The 19,320-nt window shown below is 45.4% G+C and overlaps 1 protein-coding gene across 2 annotated transcripts in view; it reads right to left on the bottom strand.

Moving 5' to 3' along the window:
- Positions 1-422: 422 nt before the first annotated feature.
- LOC124025449 (metabotropic glutamate receptor 7) overlaps positions 423-19,320 on the bottom strand; it is a 439,661-nt gene continuing 420,763 nt past the window's right edge. For both annotated transcript variants that reach the window (XM_046338894.1, XM_046338887.1), the window contains one exon: positions 423-1,577. Coding sequence is in view for 1 of the 2 variants with exons in the window: in XM_046338887.1 (XP_046194843.1) it covers positions 1,528-1,577 (50 nt within the window). In the remaining variant the exon portion in view is untranslated. The remainder of the gene's footprint in view (positions 1,578-19,320) is intronic.

Genomic DNA, 19,320 nt, shown 5'->3' with positions numbered 1-19,320 from the left:
ATTCTTGGACAAAATCACATAATATTTGAATGAGTGGCCAAACGTACATTTTTATCTCCCACAATATTGGACCATAAGCAGCAAGGGCAACATAAATCTACTTAGTACAAACAGTATAAAACATACATGCTTTTTTTTCTCTCTTTTTTTTTTTGATTGGTTCCTTTTTAAATATATATTCATATTTTTTTACTGACAATTTTTCATAGTTGCGGGGCATTAAGAAAAACTCCAAGACGAATTAAAGCCATATTCTGCATTCAGTGAGAAAATGTAAAATATATAGATATAGATATATAAATATATATATATATATATATATATATATATATATAGATATATAAATAAATATATATATATATATATATATATATATATATATATATATATATATATATATATATATAGACATTGTATGCCCTTCAGAGCTAGTGGATCAGGTGTGGTGGAATCTCCAGTTATTGACTTAATCTTAACATCAAACATAGCTGGCATGCATTGACAACTTCTACACGGGGACATATACCTTAAATCTGAGTCATTGGAGTTTTTTTATATCGAGCCAACAAAGCCTTGACTGGACTGGAGCTCTCTTTTAGTCCATTTAAAAACACAGTTGATGGTCAATACTGTACCCTTACAACATACTGAAAACATGTCTGTAGAAACACACACACACATACGGGAAGGGGTAAAGCAAGCACTCTACCTCTTGCTTGTGAGCCCACATACAACCACCCCCCTCCAAAAAAACATGAACATCTGAACATCTCAAAGAATATGGCTTTAATTGAATGTGCGTCCAAGAAGCAAGGAAGGAAAAAACAGACAAGCAAAAAAAGAAAGTTTGATGTTAAAAATTTAACAACAAATGTAACAGATGCCAATAGAAGCACACACTTTTTTTGACAGGAATTTTGGAAAACTTGCATTTTGGAAGGACATTAAAAGACAAGAAACAGCCTCCATTGAAGGTACAGGCAGGTACAAGTACAGTTAGTCCTCCTGCTGCAGCCTGTGTACCTGTAGAGACACATCTCTAGGGAGTGGGGGACCATCTCTGAGGGGTCGGCAGAGATGACCACCCTAATCCGAAGGGGGCACAGGAGGGGGTTGTAGAGCCAGCAGGGAGGGTCTGTGCTTCTTATTTTCTTTGCAATCATTTTGCAAAACAAATGATTTAAGTAGATATTTTTTGCCCATCAGAACTGTCTTGATTTTCTTTACATTTTTTCTTGACGTTTTACACCAACAGTATGTCTCTTTTTTGGTCTTTTCCATTCCATCGTAACCATGTCGAAACATCAGTTTGCCACACAGAATCTTGTGGTTGAATAGAAAGCTCTTAGAACCCAGAACCCACCCATTGTCCTGTTCCGGAGTTCCGGGGTTCCTTTGGTGCGAGGGTTCCGGGGTGTGAGTGGGCAATAGAGCAGCATGAACATAAACATCCTTTTTCTTTCGTTGCCAACGGGGCAGGAGACCAAGCATCTCCATCCATCATGTCCCTCTCTCCGGTGACGGCTCTTAGATCACAAGGTCATTGTAACTCACATATTTCTTCTTTGCTGCCGGACCTGGAGAGGAGAAATGACAATAAAAAAATATGTTTTTTTTCCACATATAATGGTTCAGGATTTGTCAGTTTTCTTTTGGAAGGGTGTAGCATAGTGGGGTTATGAGGAAGTCGTCGTGATCTGACATGCAGAACATACTGACTTTTATTTTGCGCGTGTGTGTTTTATTTGTTGAAAAAAAACACACATTGTTAAAGTCAGGGATAAGGATGAGGGTGAGGGTGAGGTACAAAGTGTATATGTACACAAGATAAATGCACAACAGTAGCAGGTAAGTGGTACATGCTGGAACAGTTATAACTGCAGGGGACAACGTTGACAGAACAATAGCGGGAGACATCTTGTCATCTCAAGGTTGAGGTTGTCGCTAACAACACACTACAATGCATTAGCATGGATCCATGTTCTTCAGTCCTGCTGACCTACAGAGAGTGCAGGTTTTTTCACCAGCCCAGTACTAACACACCTGGTTAATTAATCACGGTTCCCAAAACTGATCGTTGCATACATTTTTCACTCCGTTGTAAATTCAAAAGAGCCTTGTGAATTACATAAATTCTACAAAAACCTGCAGTTCTTATTCTCTCACTAGATCGCACATTAAACTATAGCGTATTCATTTCTCATACAGAATTTTCTCTTAAAAAACAACAACAATCAAATCCACCTGCTGAAGGATTATTTTACTCCTGCAACGAAACTTGTCAAATTAAGATCTAACACCTGTAAAGCCTATTCTAATTCTGTATATCAACAGTGATTGAATGATGTGAAAGAAAGCCCTTATGACAAACCCCTGCGCCCTGGCCCAGTATCTACAAGGATTCTCAGAGCAGGAGTGCAGATCCAGGAACAATTTAGCCTTTCAGTTCATAATGAATAACATTCTATGGACAGATGATGGTGGCAATAACCAAAGTGCGATCCAACGTTACGCCGTTTCATGAATCTTCACAGAAGTTGTTGTCGGCATCCCAAATGGCACCCTATTCCCAACATAGTGCACTAATTTCTACCAGCGCCCTGATCAAAGTAGTGCACTATATAGGTAATAGGGTGTCATTTGTCAAGTCTCCAAAAGGCCCCAACGCCTACCAGGCTCCTGATAGCTAACGTATGCATGGGAACTAGGTTTATTCATCCTTAAGGTACAGTAACTGCTCTATACATACACAATATACAGTATTTTTTTTTAAGTAAGTGGACAACCTTTCAAATTAGTGGATTCTATTTCAGCCACACCCGTTACTTGCAGGTGTATAAAATAGAGCACACGGCTGTGCAACCTCCATAGACAAACATTAGTAGTAGAATGGCCCGTACTGAAGAGCTCAGTGACTTTCAACGTAGCACCATCATAGGATGTCACCTTTCCAACAAGTCAGTTCATCAAATTTCTGCCCTGCTAGAGCTTCCCTGGTCAACTGTAAGTGTTGTTATTGTGAAGTGGAAACGTCTAGGAGCAACATCGGGCTCAGCTGAAGTGGTAGGCCACACAGGCTCACAGAATGGGACAGCCAGGTGCTGAAGTGTAAAAATCGTCTGTCCTCGCTTGCAACACTCACTATCGAGTTCCAAACTGCCTCTGGAAGCAACGTCAGCACAAGAACTGTTCATCGGGAAATTGGATTCCATGCCCGAGCAGCTGCACACAATCCTAAAATCACCATGCGCAATGCCAAGCGTGGACTGGAGTGATGTAAAGCTCGCCGCCATTGGACTCCGTGGCGGAAACAAATTCTCTGGAGTGAGCTAACGCTGCTCTGAAATCCAAAAGTTATTTCCGACTGTATGTAATAACACAACAAAAAAGTTCTGGGCTAATAATATAAGAAATAACACACAAATAATATACTGCAAAGTTTCTTAGGAGCTAGAAGCAGAACTGCCATGTCTGTTGGCATTATCTTTCCCACGCCTACTGTAGCTCTGATTGGCTATGGTGCACCGGTCTCATCTTTTCCACGCCTACTGTAGCTCTGATTGGCTATGGTGCACCGGTCTCATCTTTCCACGCCTACTGTAGCTCTGATTGGCTATGGTGCACCGGTCTCATCTTTTCCACGCCTACTGTAGCTCTGATTGGCTATGGTGCACCGGTCTCATCTTTTCCACGCCTACTGTAGCTCTGATTGGCTTACAGTGCACCGGTCTCATCTTATCCTCGCCTACTGTAGCTCTGATTGGCTTATGGTGCACCGGTCTCATCTTTTCCACGCCTACTGTAGCTCTGACTGGCTTATGGTGCACCGGTCTCATATTTTCCACGCCTACTGTAGCTCTGATTGGCTATGGTGCACCGGTCTCATCTTTTCCACGCCTACTGTAGCTCTGATTGGCTTATGGTGCACCGGTCTCATCTTATCCTCGCCTACTGTAGCTCTGATTGGCTATGGTGCACCGGTCTCATCTTTTCCACGCCTACTGTAGCTCTGACTGGCTTATGGTGCACCGGTCTCATATTTTCCACGCCTACTGTAGCTCTGATTGGCTATGGTGCACCGGTCTCATCTTTTCCACGCCTACTGTAGCTCTGATTGGCTATGGTGCACCGGTCTCATCTTATCCACGCCTACTGTAGCTCTGATTGGCTATGGTGCACCGGTCTCATCTTTTCCACGCCTACTGTAGCTCTGATTGGCTATGGTGCACCGGTCTCATCTTTTCCACGCCTACTGTAGCTCTGATTGGCTTATGGTGCACCGGTCTCATCTTATCCTCGCCTACTGTAGCTCTGATTGGCTATGGTGCACCGGTCTCATCTTTTCCACGCCTACTGTAGCTCTGATTGGCTTATGGTGCACCGGTCTCATATTTTCCACGCCTACTGTAGCTCTGATTGGCTATGGTGCACCGGTCTCATCTTTTCCACGCCTACTGTAGCTCTGATTGGCTATGGTGCACCGGTCTCATCTTTTCCACGCCTACTGTAGCTCTGATTGGCTTATGGTGCACCGGTCTCATCTTTTCCACGCCTACTGTAGCTCTGATTGGCTTATGGTGCACCGGTCTCATCTTTTCCACGCCTACTGTAGCTCTGATTGGCTATGGTGCACCGGTCTCATCTTTTCCACGCCTACTGTAGCTCTGACTGGCTTATGGTGCACCGGTCTCATCTTTTCCACGCCTACTGTAGCTCTGATTGGCTATGGTGCACCGGTCTCATCTTTTCCACGCCTACTGTAGCTCTGATTGGCTATGGTGCACCGGTCTCATCTTTTCCACGCCTACTGTAGCTCTGATTGGCTTATGGTGCACCGGTCTCATCTTTTCCACGCCTACTGTAGCTCTGATTGGCTTATGGTGCACCGGTCTCATCTTTTCCACGCCTACTGTCTCATCTTTTCCACGCCTACTGTAGCTCTGATTGGCTATGGTGCACCGGTCTCATCTTTTCCACGCCTACTGTAGCTCTGATTGGCTTACGGTGCACCGGTCTCATCTTTTCCACGCCTACTGTAGCTCTGATTGGCTTACGGTGCACCGGTCTCATCTTTTCCACGCCTACTGTAGCTTTGATTGGCTTACGGTGTACCGGTCTCATCTTTTCCACGCCTACTGTAGCTCTGATTGGCTTGTAGCTCGGTGCACCGGTCTCATCTTTTCCACGCCTACTGTAGCTCTGATTGGCTATGGTGCACCGGTCTCATCTTTTCCACGCCTACTGTAGCTCTGATTGGCTATGGTGCATCGGTCTCATCTTTTCCACGCCTACTGTAGCTCTGATTGGCTTACGGTGCACCGGTCTCATCTTTTCCACGCCTACTGTAGCTCTGATTGGCTTACGGTGCACCGGTCTCATCTTTTCCACGCCTACTGTAGCTCTGATTGGCTTACGGTGCACCGGTCTCATCTTTTCCACGCCTACTGTAGCTCTGATTGGCTTACGGTGCACCGGTCTCATCTTTTCCACGCCTACTGTAGCTCTGATTGGCTATGGTGCACCGGTCTCATCTTTTCCACGCCTACTGTAGCTCTGATTGGCTATGGTGCATCGGTCTCATCTTTTCCACGCCTACTGTAGCTCTGATTGGCTTACGGTGCACCGGTCTCATCTTTTCCACGCCTACTGTAGCTCTGATTGGCTATGGTGCACCGGTCTCATCTTTTCCACGCCTACTGTAGCTCTGATTGGCTATGGTGCATCGGTCTCTGTCGACTCTGGTCCTGGACGAGACAGATGTTTTCATTAGGTTTTATTTTCTGCGGTGTCTATTAGTTGTGCAAACGCATGTCCGCTTTCCTCCACTTACATGGCTATAGAAAGTTTACAAATGCCTTAGTGTACGTGATTCACAAACATTATATGAATTTATGAAAACATGAAAATTACCATAGTGTTCACTAGTCAGGATGTTTTTCTGAAGTGTCCTGTGTTCCTGGGGTGTATATGAACAGATTTTTAATGAGATTTAATGTTGTTAAATGGGGCTTAGTCTCCCAGTGTTCATCCAGGCGTAGAGTTGGGGTATTCTACAGTATATAGAGGGAAATATGATAGAGAACTTGCCTCTACTTATCTCATTCCATCTATGGACATAAATGGGAAAACAATTACAGGAACTATAATCCCTAGACTTTCTCTATTATAAACTATTCTCTCCTCCCTCACTCCTTCAACCTCTCCCCCTCTCCCTCTCCTCCACCCTCTTCCCCACTCCCTCTCCCCTCTCCCCCCTCTCCTTCACCCTCTTCATCACTCCCTCTCCCCTCTCCCTCTCCTTCACCCTCTTCCCCACTCCCTCTCCCCTCTCCCTCTCCTTCACCATCTTCCCCACTCCCTCTCCCCCTCTCCCTCTCCTTCACCGTCTCTCCAGCTCCTTCACCCTCTTCCCCACTCCCCTCCCCCTTTCCCTCTCCTTCACCGTCTCTCCAGCTCCTTCACCCTCTTCCCCACCCCTCTCCCCCTCTCCTTCACCCTCTCCCCCTCTCCCTCTCCTTCACCCTCTTCCCCACTCCCTCTCCCCTCTCCCTCTCCTTCACCCTCTTCCCCACTCCCTCTCCCCTCTCCCTCTCCTTCACCCTCTTCCCCACTCCCTCTTCCCCTCTCCCTCTCCCCTCTCCCTCTCCTTCACCCTCTTCCCCACTCCCTCTCCCTCTCCCTCTCCTTCACCCTCTTCCCCACTCCCTCTCTCTCCCTCTCCTTCACCCTCTTCCCCACTCCCTCTCCCCTCTCCCTCTCCTTCACCCTCTTCCCCACTCCCTCTCCCCTCTCCCTCTCCTTCACCCTCTTCCCCACTCCCTCTTCCCCCTCCCTCTCCCCACTCCCCTCTCCTTCACCCTCTTCCCCACTCCCTCTCCGCTCTCCCTCTCCTTCACCCTCTTCCCCACTCTCTCTCCCCTCTCCCTCTCCTTCACCCTCTTCCCCACTCCCTCTCCCCTCTCCCTCTCCTTCACCCTCTTCCCCACTCCCTCTCCCCCTCTCCCTCTCCTTCACCCTCTTCCCCAATCCCTCTCCCCTCTCCCTCTCCCTCTCCTTCACCCTCTTCCCCACTCCCTCTCCCTCTCCCCCTCTCCCTCTCCTTCACCCTCTCCCTCTCATTCACTGTCTCTCCAGCTCCTTCACCATCTTACTCTCTCCCCTCCCTCTCTCCAAATGGTATGCATTAGGCCCTCTAATGTACTGTATATCAAATGACAGTTTGCTTTAATTTTAGAATATATTCTTCAACTAATCAAATAGAATATCTTATTTTTTAAAGACATTCATTAAGCTGTTATACTATACTGACCAAAAAATATAAATGCAACATGCAACAATTTCAACGATTTTACTGAGTTACAGTTCATATAAACAAATTCATTAAATTGAAATATCTGCACTAGGACTATGGATTTCACGACTGAGCAGGAGTGCAGTCATGGCTGGGCCAGGGAGGACATAGACCCACCAACCGAGGAGCCAGGCCCAGTCAATCAGAATGCGTTTTCACCAAGAAAGGGCTTTGTTACAGACAAAAAACGAATCCGTTTGATCAGCTGTCTGGGTGGCTGGTCTCAGACGATCCCGCAGGTGAAGAAGACGGATGTGGAGGTCCTTGGTCTGGTGTGGTTGTGTAACGGATGTGAAACGGCTAGCTAGTTAGCGGTGGTGCGCGCTAAATAGCGTTTCAATCTGTGACGTCACTTGCTCCGAGACCTTGAAGTAGTGGTTCCCCTTGCTCTGCAAGGGCCGTGGCTTTTGAGGAGCGATGGGTAACGATGCTTCGAGGGTGACTGTTGACGTGTGCAGAGCTTCCCTGGTTCGCGCCCAGGTCGAGGGGATGGATGTAAAGTCTATACTGTTACAGTTACACGTGGCCTGCGGTTGTGAAGCCAGTTGGACGTATTGCCAAATTCTCTAAAATGACGTTGGAGGCGGCTTATGGTAGAGACACTAATATTAAATTCTCTGGCAACAGCTCTGGTGTATATTCCTGCAGTCAGCATGCCAAATGCACGTTCCCTCAAAACGTGTGAAATCAAATCAAGTTTTATAGATCACACACACGTGTTTAGCAGATGTTATTGCAGGTGTAGGGAAATGCTTGAGCTCCTAACTCTGACAGTGCAGCAATATCTAAAAAGTAAGATCTACCAATTTCACAACATATACCCAATACCCACCAATCTAAGTAAAGGGGTGGAATTAAAAATATATAAATATATGGACGACATCTGTGGCATTGTGTTGTTTGACAAAACTTCACATTTTAGAGTGGACAAAAGTTGCTCCTGTGTAATGATTATGTTTAGTCAGCTTATTGATATGCCACACCTGTCAGGTGGATGGATTATCTTGACAAATAAGAAATGTTCACGAAATGAGAAAACTTTGACGTAAACAAATTTGTGATCCTAAATAAGAAAACCTTGACGTATAAGTACACCCCCTGGACAGGACACTAGTCCATCCCGTTTCTGTTGTGAGGCAGCTTGATGTACAGTAAACCCCCTGGACAGGACACTAGTCCATCCCGTTTCTGTTGTGAGGCAGCTTGATGTACAGTACACCCCCTGGACAGGATACTAGTCTATCTCCTATTTCTTAGTGAGGCAGCTTGATGTACAGTACACCCCCTGGACAGGACACTAGTCTTTCTCTTGTTTATGTAGTGAGACAGCTTGATGTACAGTACACCCCCTGGACAAGACACTAGTCTTTCTCCTGTTTCCGTAGTGAGACAGCTTGATGTACCAGTACACCCACTGGACAAGACACTAGTCTATCTCCTGTTTCTTAGTGAGGCAGCTTGATGTACCAGTACACCCACTGGACAATACACTAGTCTTTCTCTTGTTTATGTAGTGAGGCAGCTTGATGTACAGTACACCCCCTGGACAGGACACTAGTCTTTCTCCTGTTTCTGGACACAACGCTAGTCTATCTCCTGTTTCCGTAGTGAGGCAGTTTGATGTACAGGACACCCCCTGGACAGGACACTAGTCTTTCTCCTGTTTCTTAGTGAGGCAGCTTGATGTACCAGGACACCCCCTGGACACAACGCTAGTCTATCCCAGGCCCTTATCCCCATTCTTCAGTATATCATCAATGGTAAGTGCCAAGCAGAGACGCATCGGGTCCCATTTTTGGTATGACTAGGCCGTGGATCAAACGTCCAACCTTACAATCTCACTTTAACCACAAGGCTAGTTGAGAGGCAATAGCTTTTTTTTCCAATATCCAATCCTTAACCAAATCAGTAGAATTGATGGGGATTATAGGGTATCATGCCATTCATGTCAGGTTCCAGGGCAATGAGAGTAGCAAAGACCAAGACACAATGAAAGAGAGAGACAGCTGTACAGGGATGGAGAGTGATAGAGAGAGTGTGAGAGAGAGACAGGAATAAATAGATAAAGAGAGAGAGAGAGAGAGAGAGAGAGAGAGAGAAAGGCAGAGAAAGAGAGGAGTGGGAGAGAGAAAGACAGAAAGACAGAGAGAAAGGCAGAGAGAGAGAGACAGAGAGAAAGGCAGAGAGAGAAAGACAGAGAGAAAGGCAGAGAGAGAGAGAGAGAGAGGGAGAGAGAAAGACAGAGAGAGAGAGAGAGAGAGAGAGAAAGACAGAGAGAAAGGCAGAGAGAGAAAGACAGAGAGAAAGGCAGAGAGAGAGAGAGAGAGAGAGAGAGAGAGAGAGAGAGAGAGAGAGAGAGAGAGAGAGAGAAAGAGAGAGAGAGAGAGAGAGAGAGAAAGACAGAGAGAGAGAGAGAGAGAGAGGCAGAGAGAGAGAGGAGCAGAGGGAGAAAGAAAGACAGAGAGAGAGAGAGAGAGAGAGAGAGAGAAGACAGAGAGAAAGACAGAGAGAAAGGCAGAGAAGAGAGAGAGGGAGCAGAGAGAGAGAGAGAGAGAAAGACAGAGAGAAAGACAGAGAGAAAGGCAGAGAAAGAGAGGAGCAGAGGGAGAGAGAGAGAGAAAGACAGAGAGAAAGACAGAGAGAGAGGGAGAGAGAGAGAGAGAGCAGAGAGAGAGAGAGAGAGACAGACAGAGAGAAAGGCAGAGAGAGAGAGAGCAGCAGAGGGATGAGGGATGCCTGGGACCAGATGGTTCAGTGCTCTATAGGGAGACATGACGGAGGACGAGGCAGGAGAGATGGCAGACTGCTGCGTTTTCTCTAGCCAGTGTCCCAAATGGCATCCTATTTTCTTTATAGTGCAATACTTTTGTGGCTACCTTATGGATCCTGGTCAAAGGTTGTGCACAATGTAGGGGACAGGGTACCATTTGGCATGCAGGCTGTGTGACTGGAATTGACGACCCAACCTGGAAAGGACAGGGACAGGGACAGGCCACATGATATGTAACCCACGCTACTAGTAATATACTGTATGTATCCACGATACATAATCTATGCTGTTGGATTCGACATTTTCAACATTGAGATATTTAAAACATGATAGATTAAACGCATAGTAGTAAAAGAGACTGGGTCTCTGCAGAAAGACGGAGAGCTGTGGAATGTGTTGGAATGTATTGGGTGGAAGGGAGCAGAGCACCGTGTTGATAGAGACAGATGGACATCTGTGGATTAGGTGAAGGAGGGGTTGAGGTCAGGAGGTGAGGACAGCGATGTGTTGATACAGGGGAGACAGATGGACATCTGTGGATTAGGTGAAGGAGGGGTTGAGGTCAGGAGGTGACGACAGTGATGTGTTGATACAGGGGAGACAGATGGACATCTGTGGATTAGGTGAAGGAGGGGTTGTTGAGGTCAGGAGGTGTGTTGATACAGGGAGACAGTGATGTGTTGAAGGAGGGGTTGTGGTCAGGAAAGGAGGACAGGGTGTTGAGACAGATGGACATCTGTGGATTAGGTGAAGGAGGGGTTGTGGTCAGGAGGTGAGGACAGCGATGTGTTGATACAGGTGAGACAGATGGACATCTGTGGATTAGGTGAAGGAGGGGTTGTGGTCAGGAGGTGAGGACAGCGACGTGTTGATACAGGTGAGACAGATGGACATCTGTGGATTAGGTGAAGGAGGGGTTGTGGTCAGGAGGTGAGGATACAGGTGAGACAGATGGACATCTGTGGATTAGGTGAAGGAGGGGTTGTGGTCAGCGATGTGTTGATACAGGTGAGACAGATGGACATCTGTGGATTAGGTGAAGGAGGGGTTGTGGTCAGGAGGTGAGGACAGCGATGTGTTGATACAGGGGAGACAGATGGACATCTGTGGATAAGGTGAAGGAGGGGTTGAGGTCAGGAGGTGAGGACAGGTCACCTGAAGGGAGTAATAAGGGTTTGGTATCTTGTTACTCTTTTCCTGTTAAACCACAAGAAGGATTAGAGAGAAGGAGGAGTGTCTTTAGTGGTATATATATATATATATATATATATATAGGTATGGATGGGAGAAGTGTTGGGTTGTATGAATACAGCTGTACAGAACCTTTGGGAAGAATTAAACTTGGTTAAAGCTTCTCTAGTGTCCATGAGTTATTTACTCTGAAAAATAAGAACCTAACAATGCTAATAGTAACATACGTAGATGGGAGAAGTTGGGTTGTATGAATACAGCTGTACAGAACCTTTGGGAAGAATTAAACTTGGTTAAAGCTTCTCTAGTGTCCATGAGTTATTTACTCTGAAAAATAAGAACCTAACAATGCTAATAGTAACATACGTAGCCATGATATGCAATCTATGCTAATAGTAACATACAACATCAAGAAAAAGTATGTGAACCCTTTGGAATATAAATTGGTCATACAATTTTAGCAGATATTCATCTAAGTCACAACAATAGACAAACACAGTCCGCTTAAACTAATAACACACAAACAATTATACATGTTCATGTCTTTATTGAACACACCGTGTAAATATTCACAGTGTAGGGTGGAAAAAGTATGTGAACTCTTGGATTTAATAACTGGTTGACCCTCCTTTGGTAGCAATAACCTCAACCAAACATTTTCTGTAGTTGCGGATCAGACCTGCACAACAATCAGGTGGAATGTTGGACCATTCACCTTCACAAAACTGTTTCAGTTCAGCAATATGCTGAATATGTTTGGTGTGATCCGCTCTCGAGGTCATGCCACAGACTCTTAAATCGGGTTGAGGTCAGGACTCAGACCGGGTCACTCCAGAAGGTCAGGACTCAGACCGGGTCACTCCAGAAGGTCAGGACTCTGACTGGGCCACTCCAGAAGGCGCATTTTCTTCTGTTAAAGCCATTCTGTTGTTGATTTACTTTTGTGTTTTGGGTCGTTGTCCTGTTGCATCACTCAACATCTGTTGAGCTTCAATTGGCGGCCAGAAAGCCTTACATTCTCCTGAAAACTGTCTTGATAAACTTGGGAAATCATTTCTCCTTCGATGATAGCAAGCTGTCCAGGCCCTGAGGCAGCAAAGCAGCCCCAAACCATTCTGTAGCTCAGTTGGTAGAGCATGGCGCTTGTAACGCCAGGGTAGTGGGTTCGATCCCCGGGACCACCCAAAGAATGTATGCACATGATGTAAGTCCCGTCCATATATTATTATATTATTATATTATTATTATATTATTATTATTATTATTATTATTATTATATTATGCTCCCTCCATCATAGTTTACAGTTGGGATGAGGTTTAGAGGTTACTGTGCTGTGCCCATTTTTGCTCTTCACATAGTGTTGAGTGTTCCTTCCTAACAACTGAATTTTAGTTTCATCTGTCCACAGAATATTTTGCCAGTAGTGCTGTGGAACATCCAGGTGCTCTTTTGCAAACTTCAGACTTGCAGCAATGTTTTTTGTGGACAGCAGTGGCTTCTTTCGTGGTGTCCTCCCATGAACATCATTCTTGTTTAGTGTTTTTCACATATCGTAGACTCGTCAACAGAGATGTTAGCACGTTCCAGAGATTTCTGTAAGTCTTTAGCTGACACTCTAGGATTCTTCTGAACCTCGTTGAGCATTATGTGCTGTGCTCTTGCAGTCATCTTTGCAGGACGGCCACTCCTAGGGAGAGTAGCAACAGTAATGAACTTTCTCCATTTATAGACAATTTGTCTGATTGATGAACATCACGGCTTTTAGAGATATTTTTGTAACCCTTTCCAGCTTAATGCAAGTCAACAATTTGCAATTTTAGGTCTTCTGAGATCTCTTTTGTTTGAGGCATGGTTCACATCAGGCAATGCCTATTGTGATTAGCAAACTCAAATTTCGTGAGTGTTTTTTATATGGCAGGGCAGCTCTAACCAACATCTCCAGTCTCATCTCATTGTTTGGACTCCAGGTTAGCTGACTCCTAACCAATTATCTTTTGGAAAAGTAAGTAGCCTAGGGGTTCACAATACTTTTTCCAACCTACACTGTGAATGATGTATTCAATATAGACAAAAAACATTTTGTGTTATTAGTTTAAACACACTGCATTTTTCTATTATTATGTCTAAGATGAATACCAGAATAAATGACTATTTTATGCAGAAATCCAGGTAATTCCAAAGGGGTTCACATACTTTTCCTTTCCACTGTATGTTACCATACGTATGTAACCTATGCTAACAGTAACGTATGTCGTCATGCTAAGAGTGATGACTCTAGTATTGACTGTTGATGCATGTTGTATGACCCAAGTCATACAAGTGGTTAAAACTTCTTATGGATGGGGGCAGTATTCAGTAGCTTGGATGAATAAGGTGCCCAGAGTAAACTGTCTGCTACTCAGGCCCAGAAGCTACGATATGCATATAAGTAAAGTAGATGTGGATAGGAAACACTCTGGGGTTTCCAACACCGTTTGAATGGTGTCTGTGGGTATAACATAACCCATATGGCATGCAGAAACCTGAGAAAAAAATCCAACCAAGAAGTGGGAAATCTGAGGTTTGTAGTTTTTCAACTCATTGCCTATCGCATATACAGTGTCTATGGGGTCATGTTGCACTTCCTAAGGCTTCCACTAGATGTCAACAGTTTTTAGAACATTATTTCAGACTTCTACTGTGAAGGAGGAGGGAATGAGAGCACTTTCAATCAGGTGTCTGCCATGAGCTGATCACGCGCTCTCCCGTGAAAGGGAGCTGCGTTCCTTTTCATTTCTAAAGACAAAGGAATTCTTCAGTTGGAAGATTATTGAAGATATATGTTAAAAACATCCTACAGATTGATTCTATATATTGTTTTACATGTTTCTACGGACTGTAATGGAACTTTTTGACTTTTTGTCTGGACCTAGTGATCGCGCATCACGAATTTGGATTTGTGAACAAAATGTGTGAACAACAAGGAGGTATTTGGACATAAATGATGGACTTTATCGAACAAAACAAACATTTATTGTGAAACTGGGATTCCTGGGAGTGCATTCTGATGAAGATCATCAAAGGTAAGTGAATATTTATAATGCTATTTCTGACTTCTGTTGACTCCACAACATGACAGATATCTGTATATCTTGTTTTTGTGTCTGAGCGCTGTACTCAGATTATTGCATGGTGTGCTTTCCCCTAAAGTTAAAAAAAAATCTGACACAGCGGGTGCATTAAGAACTGGATCTATAATTCCATGTATAACACTTGTATCTTTTATCAATGTTTATTATGAGTATTTCTGTAAATTGATGTTCCTCTCTGCAAAATCACCGGATGTTTTGGAACTACTGAACATAACGCACCAATGTAAACTGAGATTTTTGGATATAAATATGAACCTTATCGAACAAAACATACATGTATCTGATGAAGATCATCAAAGGTTAGTGATTCATTTTATCTCTATTTCAGCTTTTTGTGACTGTGTTTTTCTGTGACTAGGCACTCACCTTACATAATCGTTTGGTGTGCTTGCGTCGTAAAGCATTTTTGAAATCGTACACTGTGGTGGGATTAACAACACGTTTATCTTTAAAATGGTGTAAAATACTTGTATGTTTGAGGAATTTTAATTATGAGATTTCTGTTGATTGAATTTGACGCCCTGCACTTTCACTGGCTTTTGTCATATCGATCCCGGTAGCAGAGTCTAAGCCATAAGAAGTTTTGAGGAAGAAACACGAGCAATGGACATTAGACCGGTGGAAATATGTCCCTTTGGTCTGATAAATCCAAATTTGAGATTTTTGGTTCCAACCAGCGTTTCTTTGTGAGACGCAGAGTAGGTAAACGAATGATCTCCGCGTGTGTGGTTCCCACCGTGAAGCATGGAGGAGGAGGGGTGATGTGTGGGGGTGCTTTGCTGGTGACACTGTCAGTGATTTTTTTGGGGAATTCAAGCCACACTTAATCAGCATGGCTACCACAGTATTCTGCAGAGATATGCCATCCAATCTCTTTTGTGCTTAGTGGGACTATCATCTGTTAATGAACAGGACAATGACCCAACACACCTCCAGCCTGTGTAAAGGCCATTTGACCAAGAAGGAGAATGATGGAGCGCTACATCAGATGATCTGGCCTCCACAATCACCCAACCTCAACCCAATTGAGATGGTTTGGGATAATTTGGACCGCAGGAAAAGGAAAAGCAGCATACAAGTGCTCAGCATATGTGGGAACTCCTTCAAGACTGTTGGAAAAGCATTCCAGGAGAAGCTGGTTGAGAGAATGCCAAGAGTTTACAAAGCTGTCATCAAGGCAAAGGGTGGCTACTTTGAAGAATCTCAAATATACTACATGATTCCAAGTGTTATTTCATAGTTTTTCTACAATGTAGAAAATAGTAAAAATAAAGAAAAACCCTTGAATGAGTAGGTGTGTCCAAACTTTTGACTGGTACTGTATATACTGAAAAAAAATATATATATGCAAAACGCAAAGTGCTGGGCCCATGTTTCATGAGCTGAAATAAAAGATCCCAGAAAAATTCCACACGTACAAAAATCTTAGTTGTTTCTAATGTTCTAATGTTCAGTAATTTGTGTACATCCCTGTTAGTGAGCATTTCTTCTTTGCCAAGATATTCCATCCACTTGACAAGTGTGGCATATCAAGATTCAACAGCATGATCTGTATACAGGTGCACCTTGTGATGTGGACAATAAAAGGCTACTCTAAAATGTGCAGTTTTGTCACACAACACAATGCCACAGATGTCTCAAGGTGTGAAGGAGCTCACCATTGGCATGCTGACTTCAGGAATGTCCACTAGAGTTGTCAGGGAATTGAATATTCATTTCGCAGACCACGTGTAACCACCCCAGCCCAATAATTTTTGTGGATTTTTTTAAATTATGATTGGCTGTGCCTGGCTCCCCAGTGGCTGGGCCTGGCTCCCCAGTGGTTGGGCCTGGCTCCCCAGTGGTTGGGCCTGGCTCCCCAGTGGTTGGGCCTGGCTTCCCAGTGGCTGGGCCTGGCTCCCCAGTGGCTGGGCCTGGCTCCCCAGTGGGTGGGCCTGGCTTCCATGTGGGTGGGCTTATGCACACACAGGACCACCCATGGCGACACCCCTGCCCAGTCAGGTGAAATCCAGCTATTAGGGCCTAATTAATTTATTTAAATTGAATAATTTCCTTAAATCAACTGTAGCTGAGTAAAATCATTGCAATTGTTGTATTTATATTGGACACGGTATATTTTACATTAGTTCAGCTCCTTCAGCTCCCCTAAACCCCTCCCATCTATCTCTGAAGACCATCAGTCCCATTCTTCAGCTACCATCAACCGCTCCCATCTATCTCTGAAGACCATCCAGTCCCAGCCTTCAGCTCCCCTCAACCCCTCCCATCTATCTCTGAAGACCATCAGTCCCAGCCTTCAGCTACCATCAAACCCTCCCATCTATCTCTGAAGAGAATCCAGTCTCAGCCTTCAGGTCCCCTCAACCCCTCCCATCTATCTCTGAAGACCATCAGTCCCATTCGTCAGCTACCATCAACCCCTCCCATCTATCTCTGAAGACCATCAGTCCCATCCTTCAGCTACCATCAACCCCTCCCATCTATCTCTGAAGACCATTCAGTCCCATTCTTCAGCTACCATCAACCCCGCCCATCTATCTCTGAAGACCATCAGTCCCACCCTTCAGCAACCATCAACCCCTCCCATCTATCTCTGAAGACCATCAGTCCCACCCTTCAGCAACCATCAACCCCTCCCATCTATCTCTGAAGACCATCCAGTCTCAGCCTTCAGCTCCCCTCAACCCCTCCCATCTATCTCTGAAGAGAATCCAGTCTCAGCCTTCAGCTCCCCTCAACCCCTCCCATCTATCTCTGAAGAGAATACAGTCTCAGCCTTCAGATCCTCTCAACCCCTCCCATCTCTCTCTAAAGAGAATACAGTCTCAGCCTTCAGCTCCCCTCAACCCCTCCCATCTATCTCTGAAGAGAATCCAGTCTCAGCCTTCAGCTCCCCTCAACCCCTCCCATCTATCTCTGAAGACCATCAGTCCCATCCTTCAGCTACCATCAACCCCTCCCATCTATCTCTGAAGACCATCAGTCCCATTCTTCAGCTACCATCAACCCCTCCCATCTATCTCTGAAGACCATCAGTCCCATTCTTCAGCTACCATCAACCCCTCCCATCTATCTCTGAAGACCATCAGTCCCATTCTTCAGCTACCATCAACCCCTCCCATCTATCTCTGAAGACCATCAGTCCCATCCTTCAACTACCATCAACCCCTCCCATCTATCTCTGAAGACCATTAGTCCCATCCTTCAGCTACCATCAACCCCTCCCATCCATCTCTGACCACCATCCAGTCCCATCCTTCAGCTACCATCAACCCCTCCCATCTATCTCTGAACACCATCAGTCCCATTTACATTTACATTTACCATCAACCCTCCCATCTATCTCTGAAGACCATCCGTACCATTGGTGCAGCTACCATCAATCCCTCCCATCTATCTCTGAACACCATCCAGTCCATCTAAAACTTAAGCTACCATCAACCCTCCCATCCATCTCTGATTCCCATAAAGAGTCCCATTTCAGCTACCATCAACCCCTCCCATCTATCCTGAAGACCATCAGTCCCATTCTTCCACCATCAACCCAGGGCAGCTCCCATCTTGATCTCTGAAGACCATCAGCTGCTACCCTTGGTAGGGAGGCGTACCATCAACCCCTCCCATCTATCTCTGAAGACCAGAGTCCCATCCAGTTAAAGAATACTCCTAGACAAATCGGAGCGGTAAATAAAGCATAAAAACCATCAATCCATTCTTCAGCTACCATCAACCCCTCCCATCTATCTGAAGACCATCAGATCCTTCATAATCAACCCCTCCCATCTATCTCTGAAGACCATCAGTGCTACCCTTCAGGTACCATCAACCCTGCTCCCATCTATCTCTGAAGACCATCAGTCCCATTCTTCAGCTACCATCAACCCTATCCATCGGACCACCATCAGTCCCATCCTTCAAGGGGAGAAATCAACTCCCAATCAGGGAAACCATCCAGTCCTAAATGATTGATACCATCAACCCTGGGAGCATCTATCTCTGAAGACCATCAGTCCCATCCTTCAGCTACCAGCAGGGGACCCCTCCCATCAATCTATGAAGACCATCAGTCCCATCCAGAGGTGGATCAACCCCTCCCTTATTTATCTCTGAACACCATCCAGTCCCATCCTTCAGCTACCATCAACCCCTCCCATCTATCTCTGAAGACCATCAGTCCCATCCTTCAGCTTCCATCAACCCCTCCCATCCATCTCTGAAGACCATCAGTCCCATTCTTCAGCTACCATCAACCCCTCCCATCCATCTCTGACCACCATCCAGTCCCTTCCTTCAGCTACCATCAACCCCTCCCATCTATCTCTGAAGACCATCAGTCCCATCCTTCAGCTACCATCAACCCCTCCCATCTATCTCTGAACACCATCCAGTCCCATTCTTCAGCTACCATCAACCCCTCCCATCTATCTCTGAAGACCATCAGTCCCATCCTTCAGCTACCATCAACCCCTCCCATCTATCTCTGAAGACCATCCAGTCCCATCCTTCAGCTACCATCAACCCCTCCCATCCATCTCTGACCACCATCCAGTCCCATCCTTCAGCTACCATCAACCCCTCCCATCTATCTCTGAACACCATCCAGTCCCACCCTTCAGCTACCATCAACCCCTCCCATCTATCTCTGAAGACCATCAGTCCCATCCTTCAGCTACCATCAACCCCTCCCATCCATCTCTGAACACCATCCAGTCCCATCCTTCAGCTACCATCAACCCCTCCCATCTATCTCTGACCACCATCCAGTCCCATCCTTCAGCTACCATCAACCCCTCCCATCTATCTCTGAAGACCATCAGTCCCATTCTTCAGCTACCATCAACCCCTCCCATCTATCTCTGAAGACCATCAGTGCTAC

Source organism: Oncorhynchus gorbuscha, linkage group LG03 (genome assembly GCF_021184085.1).
Source record: "Oncorhynchus gorbuscha isolate QuinsamMale2020 ecotype Even-year linkage group LG03, OgorEven_v1.0, whole genome shotgun sequence".
Lineage (NCBI taxonomy): Eukaryota > Metazoa > Chordata > Actinopteri > Salmoniformes > Salmonidae > Oncorhynchus > Oncorhynchus gorbuscha.
This window is presented reverse-complemented; position numbering and strand designations above follow the sequence as displayed.